Below are 14,983 nucleotides of genomic sequence, written 5' to 3' on the forward strand. Positions count from 1 at the left end.
TTTGATTGTACTGTATATAGTACAATAAAGCCAATTCTGTAAGTTAAAAAAAATCAGAATGGATTTTCAGTTGTTTTTTTTAATTAGCTCATATGTTCTTTTCCAAATGTATTCTGTAAATTATTTTGAGCAGTGGTCACTATTTTACCTACTTGCTGAAACATGTTATTTTGGAATCAAATAGTGAGTTGTAATATTAATCTTTTATTAGCTTAGTGATGAAAAATATTTTAAAAGTGGCATTTACACAATCTGCTTGATGTTAAAAATAATTAGAATGAAAGAATAATTATTCAAATTTTATTATAATTATTGAGACTTGATGGTTTTAAAGTGTCTTTTGGCATTTCTTACATAGGAAGTGCAAGCGAAGGAGCTGTGTAATGAAACTTCACATAGAGTTTTGTTTTATCTGAATGTTATGTATCATACTGTTGTCAGCTTGGAAATTCTGATAACAGTAGAGAAATAAATTACAAAGAAAACACAATGTAAAGAAGATACAGCAATGAATATGGATGAAACTTCTTAACATAAGGAAAGAATTACAGTGCAGAAATGAAGGCAAATGAAATTAATATTATAGCTGACGTTATACTTGGATCAAATAATAAATGGCAAAAGCAAGAAAGGAAGTGAACAAATTGCTCAAGCCATGTAAAAAAAGAATTAAATGCACTTTGGTTTCAATTTTTTAGTATATTATTCTATTGCTATAATACCTACAAATATTATTGTGGTATCAGCGTAAGGATTAAGGCCTGAACCAGTAGTTTTCAGGCCAGAGATGGCCATTGTATAAAGTCCAACAGCCATTCATTTCAAGGCTACCAAGAGCCATACCACATATCCATTAATGGGTAAGAAAGAAGCAGTGACTTTAAAACCAAACCTATCAAAGTCATTGCACCTTTTACCTGGCAAGCAACTGTTTTGTATGGCTTCATTCTTCTCTGCAATAAAGATTTTAATTTTGCTGAGCCATATCTTCTGCCAAGTCAAGTTGAGGAATCAGGTTCAGCTGTCAAGTACCAGGAGATATGAGATTTACTGCAAAGTCCAGGTTGGAAAACTTGACAATTAGGACTTACTAATTTAATGTACCCAGTTAATATATTAAAAATAAATTGTATATTTTTGCCCAAAAGAACTGGTATTGAATGTGCTATGTCTATTGCCAGTATATTAGCTATGAATGTTTGAAGAATTCATAAGCAGTGTATTAGATCTTGTAGAATTTTAAGAAATAGTCATAGAAGTATTGAGTGGAGAATCTTCAAGATTCCTTATACAGTATGTAATCAATTCACAGAAATTTTCCATCAGCTGAGCAGAGATACAAATATCTGTAGGAGAAGGTTTTGTGTCACTGGTTTAATTATAATGTGTTGTGCTTCTTCCAGTTTGCTTCTAAAAATAAGAATGTTATTTGTTTAGTTGATAAAGCAAGTGCTTACTGATTCAGTGAATTGCCTGTTCACTTTCATGTGTGTGAAATAATACGGTTTGCAAAGTTTCAAAAGCAAATTAGTTTTTACATACTTCAGCTGAGCCACTTTATAGGTCATGGATGGGCAATCTTTCCATCTCAGGAAGTTTGTGTGGACATACATGCCAGATTCATTTGCATGTGCACATGCCTCTAAACACACATATTCTTTGTTTTGACACTTAAACGCCTTAAATTTTGGTTTTGTACCTTTTAAAATGTTGTGTTAAGTGTCATATTCTAACTTATTTTAACAAGTCTCTTGTAGGACAAAATCATTTAACTGTTTTTCAAAATTATTGTAATATATTTTGATAATTAGGTATGGATAACTGTTTTATATCTTCTGAAGCACATCTCAAAAATGTTTAAAAGATTATTTTCGTTATTTCATTATACTAGTATTTAATTATTTCATTATACTAGTATTTCATTACTAGTAAAACCAGTTAGGTTGTACAGCATTGAACTTTCAGAAGGCTAAAGATATTGTTTTGATGAGTAACAGTTTGTAGGATCAGACAGAGAAATGGTGATATCAGTATCAGGAGCAATCATGGTCTAAATCTTCTTCCAGTGAAAGTTTCTGGTGAAGTGTGGGGTAGGGTGGGACTTTGAATCTCCTAGATATGAAGGGATTTCTACCTCATCTCTAAAAGGTTATCTAATTGCCCCGGTATCCTTTCCTGTGGTCCACACATGGTGCCTTGCAAGGTTAGAAGAGTCAGTCATAAAAGCTTTGTGTGTGTGTGTGTGTGTGTTTGTTGATGCGTGTGTGTGTTTGATATTTATAGTTACTCCTATTTTTTGTAAATTTTAGTTTAAGCTTTTTCACATTTCTCTAAACTCTACCATAAAGAATTTTACAAAAGCATGTACATATGGTTCTCCTGCAGTTGATTTGATGTGATATATTATATTTCTATAAAATTTTATGCTTGTCTTTTGAGATTTTCTTGCAATCTTAAAAATATATATTTTAATATTTTATTCTTTTCTATTTTTCGTTATGGTACCTTCATCTCAAGCAGAGTTTTTTGTAGGTTTTTCCCTCTTTCAGTTTGAATGTTATGGAAGTACTGTGTTTGTTTCACAACAATATGGGTGAAACATTTGTTCTCTGGAAGTATAAAAGTAATATGCTATAAAAATTATACATATACAAAATATATTTTGTTATGATATAAAAAGTGATCAAGTTTGTAGAACTTTACCTAGACTGAAATGATTGATGTAATCATTTAGAACAAGCGTATTTCATAAAGGAGATGTGTGCCTGTCTGCAGAACACACTGGGTCTGTTTGTTTGTTTGTTTGTTTTAAAGACTTATATGGCCACCCCTCTTAAAACACAACTTTGGGTGGATCACAACAACAATGAAAATTAAAAAAAAATCAATAGAAACAATAAAACCAAAATCTAGCACTTCAGCCATCCTTCTCCAATCATACAGCAGAACTATCTTTACTGCTATGGAAAAGGCTTGCTTCTACATAAATGATGGCACCATTTAAGGGAAAGAACCTGAAGCTGCACTGTCACCCTGTCTAACATGGTAGAACAGGCAGATACAATCAGGAAGGGGTGGTTCCACAGATGTAAGGCTTTAAAGATTATAACCAGCACCTTGAATTGCTCCTGGAAAGAGACTGGGAGCAGTGCAGCTCATGCAACAGTGGTGTAACATGGGTGAACCATATGGGTGTGTGCATGTGGGAGTATAATAGAAAAAAATGGGAGTGGGGAGGAAGGGAATAAAACTCAGAAAAAGTATACAGTGGAATCTTGGTTAACTGGCACCTGTGGGGATTGGTAGATGCTGGATAAATGTAGTTTCTGGTTGCTTGAAGGTTACTATTAAAAATAGGCATGCCATGTTTGGACTTGCCTTTCTGCTAGAGAGGGATTGGCCGATCCCTTTCTGGCAGAGGGGTGGGTTTGGGCTTGGTGTGCCGTGCCGGTCTGGTCCCTTTCTGGCGGGGGGTGGGTTTGGGCTTGGCACGCTGCGCTGTGCCAATCTGGTCTCTTTCTAGCAGAGGGGTGGGTTTGGGCTTACCTTTAAAAAGGTGGATTTGAGCTTGCCTTTCTGCTGGAGGGGATCGGATCAGCGTGGCGCGCCAGGTTTAAACATCTTTCTGCTAAAAATTGATTTTATTTAAAATTTTATTTAATGTATTATTTCTTCATTTTTGTGCCAGTTGCTTGAGAGTGCCGGTTGCTTGACTTCCAGTTAACTGAGATTCTACTGTATGTATTTTTGTATTGAAAAACTAGACTTACTTAAGAAAACCTGCCATTTATATAATTACTAATTTTAAGTCAGTTAACAACAGAAAGAACATTGAGAATTAAGCATATAAATTAGAAGATGCTTTCAGCATTTGTACTGTAAGTAGTCCACCAAAAAGGAACATCACAAATATAAAAAAATTAGGTGAATGTTTTAGATTACCATATAATTGCTGAAGAATGAGTAGATGTGCTATATCTAATTCCACTGTCTCAAGTTAATTTGTTAATTTGTCAAATAATTAATACAGTATGTCAAAAGAATGTAAACACCTACTGAAAAGATTTGTTCTTAGATAGTTTAGCTGACTGACTTAGAAAATTTATTAACTGATTTAATATGTGTTTAAAATGGCATCACACACACTTGTACTAGATTATCTTTGAAGTCTTCACAACGTCTTGTAGCATCTGATAAATCAAAATATTAGAAATTTATTTCAATTTAGATGTCATAAATGTAGCACCCAAAGGCATTTCTTTTTAGTGAAAAATACTCTGTTTAGTAGAAAAGGAAATTATTTTCTACAAGTTTGAAAAGTTATTTCAGTATTTCAATGAAGTATTATTTAATAAGAAAATTAAGGCCATTACAGTTACATGCAGTGTATCTGAAGGTTTGATCTATTTTGGGAATATATATAATTTATTTTGAAGATTTATCTTTTAATATGTATAACATACTGCTCTTAAGGTTGTCTGCTCTTAAGTAGCCTGGTTTGCTTGATTTTTCTCTCTCTTTCTCCCCTCCTCCCCCATTAATTTTCTTATTAACATTGGGTAGCAACATAAAACTGTGCCTATTTATTAAAAAAAAAAAGATGGATTTCTTATTTCTTTGAAAATCTGTGTTTGTGTGTTTGTATCTCATTTAACTAGGTTGGGTTTTCAGATTTTCCTATTCAGAGTTCTGAATATTTTGTTATTTAGATGTACTGTTTCTGAAAATAAGTACCTTAGTCTTCTAATTTTAATCAGTATGTTTATTTCAGTAATAATTGTTTTTGTAAGACTGATTTTTAAAATATTAACTTTGAAGCTCCTTATTGTCTCTGTGCATGTGCCTGCATGTGAGCACATACATACTGTATGTTATCACTTTTACATACATGATTTTATGCAAAACAAAAGCACACCCCCACCCCCCTGCTGCTATGAAACAGATTTTAAAGCTAAATATGAAAACATCTACAAGAGTACTGTGGCTTTGTCCACTCAGATCATTAAAAAACCAGCCAGCATGCAGTGATATGTGGGCAGAAAGGAACAACATAGAAAAGTTGAAAAAAGTGTTAAAAGTGACAAGAACTGGATTATTTTTTTCCAGGAGTTCAATATCTGGCAAAGAATGGCTCAAAAGTCATGACATTCTAGTTTCCTCCCAGCAAGATAAATAAATAATGGATCATTTAATGTCTAAGCTCTATTACCTAAGGTGGGCCATCTCCTGTTAAAAGTACTACTGACATGACAAAATAATAATTGTTTTCTAAAAATAGCGACAAAACATTTCTACAGAAGAGGAGGAAGAACCTCCACTGCAAATTTTAAAGATCTTGGAGTCATATTGCATTGCATTTACTTTATTTGGCTGCCATCCTGAGTTCATCATCAAAAGAGCTAGGGCTAGTAGCTTCATAACCAAACATTCACAGACACAGAACACACGCACACATGCACACACATCCACCCACTCCCCACACACACAGAAGGGTAGCTCCAAATCAAGAGCCTATTAAAAGGAGGGGAAACAAAGAAATTCTCTAACAAGTCTTGATGCAGGGCAATTATCAAGAAATAAGGCATCAAAAGAAGTTCTGTCAGCAAGAACTCTATAAAATCATGTTGCAGGGTTCACTAAATACACATTTTTTAAAAAAATATATAAGGAAAATGGCAGTTTTTATGTATAGAAAATAAGTTCCAAGGTTTATATTCAAGAGCAAACAAACCTTACCTTTGAGGCCATAGTATAAATAATATGGAGGACAAAAGATTTTGACTGAATGCACCATCTTACTTATTTTAAGCTAACAAGCCATATGCCCTTGGCAAACTTGAACTGTGCTTTCTTCTGTTTTCTTCCTGAAAACATGGAACAGAGGACACTTTCTTCTAATGGATACTCCTCAGTCTCAAGTTAAAAAAGAGTCAGATCACTGTGTTACGTTAAGACAGAACAGAAAAAAAGATAACAATTTTTTAAAAATCCCACAAAGAACAGCTAGTAAAAAAACACACCTTAGAATCAAAGTGGGACAAAGGTTATTTTATAGGAATACATTTAACAGAGATAATCTGAATAAAGAATATGTGAAGCGAACTTCCTCAGGAGGAGAATTTGACAGGGTTTCAGTAAAGAAAAGAATTAGTATTGTTTATGGGACATATTGAAGGGTTCTTAAAGCAGATTTTAAATAATGGTCCAAATTAAGAAAATCCAGTCAATCATTTTCATCAAACTAAAGGTGAGTCCATACTTTTCATTCTAGAGTCTTGCGTATCAAATGAAGGTTGACACTGATTATGCATATGTGTAGGTATGTGAGATGATGCATGGAATTTTTTTTTCCAAGTTATTTTTACCATACCTTCCTTTAGTGTTCCTCTCCCCATCAGCAGGAGAGTCAATACTCTCCGGCCTGTTTTTATTTACCAGCAATATAGCAAAAGAGATAACTGGATGTTTTAGTTATTCAACTAACCGTATTCATGGGTTGAACAGAGTAAAACTGGACAATCAGATTCTTCAGCTAGCACCCCAGAGCTATATAGCAATCATACATAAAAAAATTATTAAAATCGTAAGAGAGATACACTGGATCTGTCATCTAGGAAATGTATCAATGGGTACTGTAAAAATTAAGATGGAAAAGTATAATCTGCATTTATATCAATATGAGTTTGGAAGTATATGTTTGCTTTAGGCTTTATGTTCATTTGAACATTTGGGAACTTAGTAAATTACAAAGAACAATACAACTTTTTGTTAGTAAAGCACAAAATGAAGGTTATTTTATAGGAATACCTATAGCTGTTAATTTTGAAAGAAATGTATTTAATTTTATTATTAAATTAAATAATTTATTATTTTTATTAAAATTTTTATTAAGTTTCAGTGTTGAACTACATGTATCAACTGATTATACATCAATTTCACACAGTTCTTGAATCAAATTTATAACTTTGCAAAATAATAAATGCTTACATGTATTAGAAACCTTTTTACTGATCCTGTTAGTAAGTAGAAAGTTCACGAATTATGATTTGTTGTGTTTTATAATAATTCTCTGTAATCACCCAATTTTCGTTTCAGTCAGCATTCATTTCAATGAACATATTTATTCATTCATACTGTATTTTAAATCCTATGAAGTCAATACATGCTTCTTTCTTTATTGAGGAATGGTTGACCCATTTTTAATCATGAAATGATGGCTTGATTTTTTACAGTCTTTCCCCATCCTCTTTTAAGATGACTTCTTGAAACTCCGGATTTTTAAAAATGGTTTCCTTAAGATATCACTTCAAATCACTGTAGGAAACTCAATATAGCTTCTCCCTACCATGAAAGCATATGTTGTGCACTTTAATGTGATTGACACATCTGAGAAGTATGCATGATTGATTTAGTACACATCTGGATTTGCCTTTTATTTTGGATTGTGTTTATAGTTTGTACTGGTGTAACCATACATTGCCCTTCCAGAAGTGAGACTATACGTCCAGCTCCAGAGTAGTAGGCATGAACATGCTGCCATATGGAAGTTATTTTAAATAATTCCATGGCTCATTACAGTTGTTGCCTGAAGATTGCAAATCTGCTTCATGTCACACAAATCTCATCCAGATTACAAACAAATGAATAACATCCGAAGATGGCTGCCACAAAGTTTAAAATAATTTACACCTGATATGCATCAGTCTTGGGGTTTGTTTGGGAGGCGTGGGTGGAATCACTTTTTTATTATTCAGAGTAGTAGTCTGTGGTATCACTCAACTGTTAGATAAATTTTAGACAGATGAGAAGTGTATAGTGGATGGTAGTATGGAAAAACTTTTCAAATTCTTTCCCATGATGTCTTTTTCTTAGGGTATGTACATTAAATCTACATATGATGGTCTCCATGTAATTACTGGAACAACAGAAAATGTAAGTATTGATAATAAATTTTGCTGAGATCTGGAGAATTTTAAAATTTAACTTTAGATTAAGTTACCCCTGTGCTTGCATATGTTAATTGCAAAAGATCAAGAATATGTTTAGAAAAGGAAGGGCTGCTTTTGGGGGAAAGAGCTTGAAAGAACTTGTATTAAACTGATGAGAGGTTTCATCTGTTAAAGGAATGTAAAATCTTTTGTTTTCTTGTTATATAAAATATTCTTGAGATTTCCTGGTGGACTTCTGTGTGATTCAATAAAATTTTCTTTTCCATTTCCTCAGGATTATTATCCTTAAGATAAAATATTTAAAGCTGAGGTGTAAATTTTCTTAATAAATAGAAATGTTATTGGCACTCTTTTATGTTTATAATTTAGTTTTAGAATGAATGAATATATACACACACACACACACACACACACACATACACACATACATACATACACACACATACATACATACATACATATATATATTTCATCCATAGTTCACCTAGGGACACTACTGTATTAATCTATTTTATAGCCACCCTAAATATATAGTACAGTAGTTGGAATTTCAGAAATTCTCCAGCTCTTATCTAAAGTCACTCATGTAGTTCACATAATAATAAAAAAGAGGTTGGTTGGTTTGTATTAATTTATGCATAAAACATTGAAAAGTGCTCCTGCACTCCCATACCACACAGCTGGAAAATGACTATCTGTAATTTGTAAGGGTTTACTGTGTCATGCAAATAAAGTATGCTGGAAAATTCCAGTGGGAATAAATAAGAGAGGGTGTCTATAGCTCATGTTAAGTTTATGAAGATGTTCTTTGCCACAGTTCCTTTTGCCCTAAATTCACACAATACAGTATCCTAAACCTTATGGCTGGCTGACTCCAATCCACGAACTTGAGGGGAAGAGTGGTTCACTGAACATAGGGTTGTGCATTCATAAATCTGGCTTGTCATATCATGTGATATGAACATTGTCTTCTAAAATAGGAAGATCAGACTAATTTTGGAGATAATAAAGACCTAATATCTCCAAATATAAAGAATTCTAACACTCATCTTAGCAGCCATCATAGGGTTTCTTTTTCTATGGAAATTCCTTGTCTAAATATTAATTTACAGCTTATCAAAACTAGAGGGATCCCCTCCCTGTACAACTGTATACATGGATGTTTTCTACAAGTGCTTTACTGAATGTATATGGGTCAGACATGAAGCTTGCTGCTACAGTTCCCTCACCTCTTTATATTTGAATCTTCATGAGAGGTTGAGAAGGGCTAGTAATAGTCTATTTTTAGATCAGCATAATACACATGAATTCCCACCCCATTTCTATTTTCTGTTGTTTTATATTACTTGGTTAATGTTTCTCTTAGGATAGACGTGATATCAGACTTCTGATTTGGGTTGCCCCTTCATATACATTACATGACTGATCAGATAGATGTATAGGAACCTCAGCAAAACTGATTGAGCCCAAAACTAAATGAGACTGTAGGGAGTTGCAAGTGTGTGTGTGAATATGTGTTTGTACAAGAATCACATGGACTATTAGCTTGTTTGTTCTTATTCTGAAGCAGTTTTTTTTTACCAGAATGACAAATCCTTGGCTAAATATCTTTTACATACACTATGTGTATATTGCTTCTTTATACTGCTAGTTCCAATAGTAGCAACATGGTTACATGAACAGTTGTTAGAAAGATGTTACTGTCAGCATTTCTTGAAATACTGTATATATAACAAATGTAAGAAATCCTCTCATTCTTGATAAATACAAGCATTTTTAAAAAGGAACATACTACTTATATCCTTAATATACAGTATGAGTGGATTTATTCAGAAAGAAATAGATTTATATTTGAGCAGAAATAAGTTATGTTTTTGAAGTTTGATTTAATAAGTGGCACTCACCAGCATTCAAGAGGCTACTGGTACAGTCTAAGAGGATTAGGTATAATTATCTTTTTTATAGATAAGAAAAATCAATTTATTGCAATTTAGAAATAACTGTGCACAATCATAAGCACAGTAATTCAAAATCATTTTAGGTTAACTGGAATATTATATGAATTTGACATATTCCTTGGTGCTTTTTATTCTTCTCAAGCTGGCAGAATGTTGGAAAGAAATTGTATAAACTGAGTTGGGACTTTGTCCAGCAGCACAATAACCCTCTAAAAATTGAACAGAATGGGACCAAATTTGGTGTGGGGAGAGATGCTGGCCAAAAAAAAAAAGTTAAAATGGGGCCAGATCAGACTGGTTCCTGGAGGGAAAAAGAAGAAAATCCTCCAGTGCTTCTGTATGAGACACACACTGGGCAGTGGCTTGGAATATTGGCAACTGTTCCATTTTAAGCCTTCCTTCCTCCCAGTCACATGATCTAGAGCAGAGTATCTCCAATTTTCCATGTGCTTTCCAAGTCACACATATACACAAAGTTATAGCTATTGCTGATAAAGGTCTTGGTAATAATTCAAAAAGCCATTTTCTACATGCTTTATTCATTTTATTTTTATCATGTGTTAGAAGTCAGTAAGTGGTGCTATAAAATACTGTCTTGCTTTTGTGTTTTTAAAATATATTTTGTAATTTCAAAATAGGTAAAGTAATCCTGTGAAATATATAGAAACTGTATAATGAATAGCAAAACTGTAGAGCTCTGTCACATTAATAATAATCTTCTTACTATATTTTAAGATCAGTTGCAATCTAATTAACTTTTTAAACCACTTGAAGTTGATAGTTCTAATTTCAAATAGTTGAGAATTTCAGATCATATGGGACTGTAGTGTCCATCTTAATTTTAGTTTCTACTGTTTCTGAAGAATATATGTATACTTTTAGCTGATTTTTACATAACTGATTCATAATAATTTATTACGAATAATATGAGTATTTCTGACTTTTCTGACATACAGTATTAAAAGTTATAGGTGGAAGGTATAATTTTAGAAGAAGTTTTTCTTCTTTTTTCTCAGATGGGATGAAATCACTTACAACTATGTCCTAAAAATTGTGAAAAATTGTATTGTAATTTCAACAATGACAAAATTTATTATGGTCAGAGAAAAGTCAGATACAATAAGAGAACAGTAAATTGATCACTTGCAACTAAATAATTTATCATTGGCAGTTTATTTAAAAGAATCCAAACTTTAGAAGGCAATTTTAGCATCAGAATCTGAAAAAAATGATTTCAAATAATAGAAATTGAATAGAAGTTTTTGTATTATGAATTTCTATGGGGAGACATTATGGTGAAGCATATTTGTGTTTTCATGGACTAGGAATATATTCAATACATACATATTATGGCCTGTTTGAAAATGATATATCTTACTGTCTTCATATTAAGAAATGTTGTGCAGGCTATAGAAAATGCCTTTTGCTTTTAAATGTAGTATATCTTTTATATATATATATCCATGATATGCTCAGCACTTTCTTTACTCAGTGGAGGGAAAATAGTGATGTCAAGGAGTTGGCTTTTGAGCAGCTAATACAGAGGACTGAAAATCACCCTGCTTTGCTCACAAATCCATGAGTGTGTTGTTGTTTCTTTGTAGAAATGTAGTTATGAATGTAACTTACCTTCCAGTCTTCATACCAGACTATTAATCCACATCTCCAGATAAAGGGCAGCCCTTTATGCTAGACATCCATACACATCCCCTCAAGGGAGAGGTACCTTGGGTCATGTACAGAATGAGATACCCCAACCCTTCATTTTATGGGAGATAGGAAAGGCTGGTTATTTTAAATCAAATAGTAAAAATATGTGGATTGAGACTGGAAAAATATGGAGTTTACAATCTTCCTAGCAGCCCCTGATGAAAATTGAATTTCCAAGAATCTGGGGAAGTTCAGGTAATTGGTGCAGAGGAAATATGTGTTGTAGGAATTGTTCTATTTCTATAAAAATTGGCAAAAATATTTAGCCAGGAATTTGTACTAGATTGATTTAAGTTTGCTGCGTAGTGCTAAAGACTCAGAGTTCTTATTGTTTCATGTTCTTATTTCTATGTACTAGAAATTATATTTTTATTTGTAGAATTACCTTGTAATATGTAATTGATCTGTTTATGTAATCTATGTGATTAATTGTGTAATTAATTTATTTAATATATTAACATTACTCTCCATCCTATTAATTTTTTTTTCCTTTATAGAAACTTTGGGGTAGTTATACTCATTTATAGCAGATCAACACCACCAGGGCATTTGGTTTTCTTTTGTTTTTTTGTTTGTACTTAAATTGTCAACTGTAACATCAAGATCTGTAATTTATATTTTTAGGCATTGTGCACTTGCATTTCTATCATTTAAAGTTTTTATTTTGTTTTCCTCTTGTAAGATTGATTTGTCTCCCAGAAGGAAGGGCTTTATCCTCTAGGCATTACACCTCTACATTACATGGCCAGGAGGTTGTAGAAATTATTTCTACTTTTTGTTTTTTTGACATTTAATTACTAGAAAATCAGCACAGGGTGTGAAAGGCTATCCCTCATGCACATCAGATTTAGGCAGTACACATCAAGTGAGGTGCCCCCAGAACACAGCTGGTAGCAACAGAAATTAATAAGCCACTATCCTAAAGCTAGAAGAAAGGATAGGTTGTGAAGGGCTTCTAGGAAAGGAAGTTTGAGACCTTCAGCCTTGCATCTTATGGATTCACCTGGTTTGCTACAGCTTGTGAGAATTCCTTTCTCTAGTTGATACTACTACACAAGCAAAAAGGTTTCTAACCAGTCACAGGTAGATTTCTGAAAAGGAAATCACCCTCATGAAAGGGGCTTCTAGATGACTACAAATAGTGCTATATGCCCTATTTTTTTCTGGGAAATTATGGAGCTTGTAGTAAAACCCATTATTATGCAGGAACATCTTCTAATTGAATATTTTAATTTTTAAAATTTATTTGAAATACAGTATATCCTATGTTTCTATTCTAATAAATATTCAGTGTGGTTACAAATTACAACACTGTAAACATGTTCTTGCTAGGAAAGCATAACTGTAAAAGTTTATCCTAATTTTTGAATCCAGTTTCTTATTTATTAATGGTACTTCAATTTTTCTGGATTTATTTTCAGCTAGTTAACTATCAGGTAATGTTGAGATACTGATTCCTCCTTACAGTTAGGTAGTAAGGAACAGTAGAGCATTTCAAAACTGCAGTTGATCTCCCCAGCAGCTTCCTTTAAAGTTGAACATCATGGATGCAACACTTGGAGACCCCACAGGTCAAGGGCTTAGTTCCCAGTACCTTTTTCTGGAAATGGCCCAAAAGAAACAAGAATTTTTAAGGCCCATTCCTATCCAGGCAAAGTAGGATGTTCAATGGAACCAAAAGCTACCAAGAAATCCGAAGTTATCAATATCATATTCCCTTCATCTTGTTTCTGATTTTATCCACTGAAATAACCAAGGCAATTTCAGTATCATATTCCTACTAAAAGACCTGCTGAAACTATCATTCATATATTGGTCATCTTTCTCAGAAATTGAACATTTGAGCCTATATTAATCCCCTCTCATTTCATTGTGGCACATGTTGTATGTAGGACTGAGTTATTTATTAGGGATAATGATTAAGAGAGTGGAATTATATATATATATATATAATTTTTTTGTGAGCCAATCGCAACAGAATTTCATTTTAATGTGCACCTTGGTGTATAGTGGAATGACAATAAAAGTTCATTCTACTCTACTCTACTCAATTTGTAATTGATCAGATCTCCTAGGTCAAGGGAAGGTTTCTTCAATAGAAATGTTATTAATGCCTTATTTAGGCAGCAGGGAACATAGCTCTACTGTGAGAAAGCATTGATCACCTCTTTTAGCTTTAAGATTAGTTCATCCTGGCTGATTTAATCATGAAAGATAAGGGTTGATTAAACATGCAGTAGCTCTTATTTTTTCAGACAACCTGTTCACATCTTCAGGCTCTACAAGCTAAAATGGATCTAAAATAATAGGACAAGGAGCTGTTAAAGTTATATCCCTGCCCAACACTGAAGTCCAGATGGATCTGATCAGCTGTTTTCAATGAATAAAGCAGTTTGCCTATAGCATACCACTGATCTGTTCCAATTACTATTTCAACAGTGTGGAATAATGATAAGGATGTCAGACTAGGACAGGAAGGCCCAGGTTCAGGTTCACCTTAGAGTCACTCAGCCATGCAGACCCACTGAATGACTTGGACCAGTCACTTTTTCTCAGTCCATCCTATTTTGCAGAATAGTTAAATGAAGGGACATTCCCCCCAAGGCCTCTTTGAGCTCCTTGAGGAAAGGTGGAGTATAAAACTAACAAGCAAACAAAACATCTTGGTGAGGAAAATTTTGCAGTGTAGAAAAGGCATTATTTGGTATATATTCAATGAAGGTGGAGATGTAAGCCTTATTTGCCACTCTCATTGTCTCAGCATAGGGCTTTAAGTAGGTTTTCAAAAGGGCCATGTTAAGTCCTTTTCTTGCCTCTCAAATGAACGTTCCACCCACGTTATTGCTTTTAGTTCCTAATAAACCAAGAGACTGATTTCGTTCAGCAATGAGGAACGATAATTAAGGTGTAATAGTTTTATCTGCCTGGGTCTTCTTCATATTCCACATATCAGTCAGTCAGTGCATTAACAGTTAATATGGGAGAATCCCCCAAAGATATACAGGAAGCAGTCTGCGTTCATCAGGAGCATGAGTTAAAGCATTTTAACCAGTCCTTCACTCCAGCATAGATTTATAGCAGCTGTCAGTCCTATTCTCCAGGGAGTGAACTGTTTATGACTATAGATTTATCTAAAGCTCTTTCCATCAGCTTCACCTGTACAGAAAACCAAATCCGAATTTATACTAGGTAGGCCAGGTGCATGGTTATAGAGGACATAAATTCATAAATCATTCCTGACTGGATAACTTCAGTGCAGCCACTGAAATATTTCACACAAGGAGCCTAGAGTCATGTGTCAGATTATCCCAGCTAAATGAGGAAGAGGGACTCTTAGGCATCAGACTACCTTGGTGAATACCTTTA

General features: G+C 33.6%; 1 protein-coding gene across 4 annotated transcripts in view; it reads left to right on the plus strand.

Annotated features, from left to right (window-relative positions):
- CNKSR2 (connector enhancer of kinase suppressor of Ras 2) overlaps window positions 1–14,983 on the plus strand; it is a 162,936-nt gene that overhangs the window by 56,841 nt on the left and 91,112 nt on the right. For all 4 annotated transcript variants that reach the window (XM_063305167.1, XM_063305168.1, XM_063305169.1 and 1 more), the window contains exon 7: window positions 7,873–7,932. In XM_063305167.1, coding sequence (XP_063161237.1) covers window positions 7,873–7,932 — 60 coding nt within the window. The remainder of the gene's footprint in view (window positions 1–7,872; window positions 7,933–14,983) is intronic.

Source organism: Candoia aspera, chromosome 5 (assembly GCF_035149785.1).
Source record: "Candoia aspera isolate rCanAsp1 chromosome 5, rCanAsp1.hap2, whole genome shotgun sequence".
Taxonomy (NCBI): Eukaryota; Metazoa; Chordata; class Lepidosauria; order Squamata; family Boidae; genus Candoia; species Candoia aspera.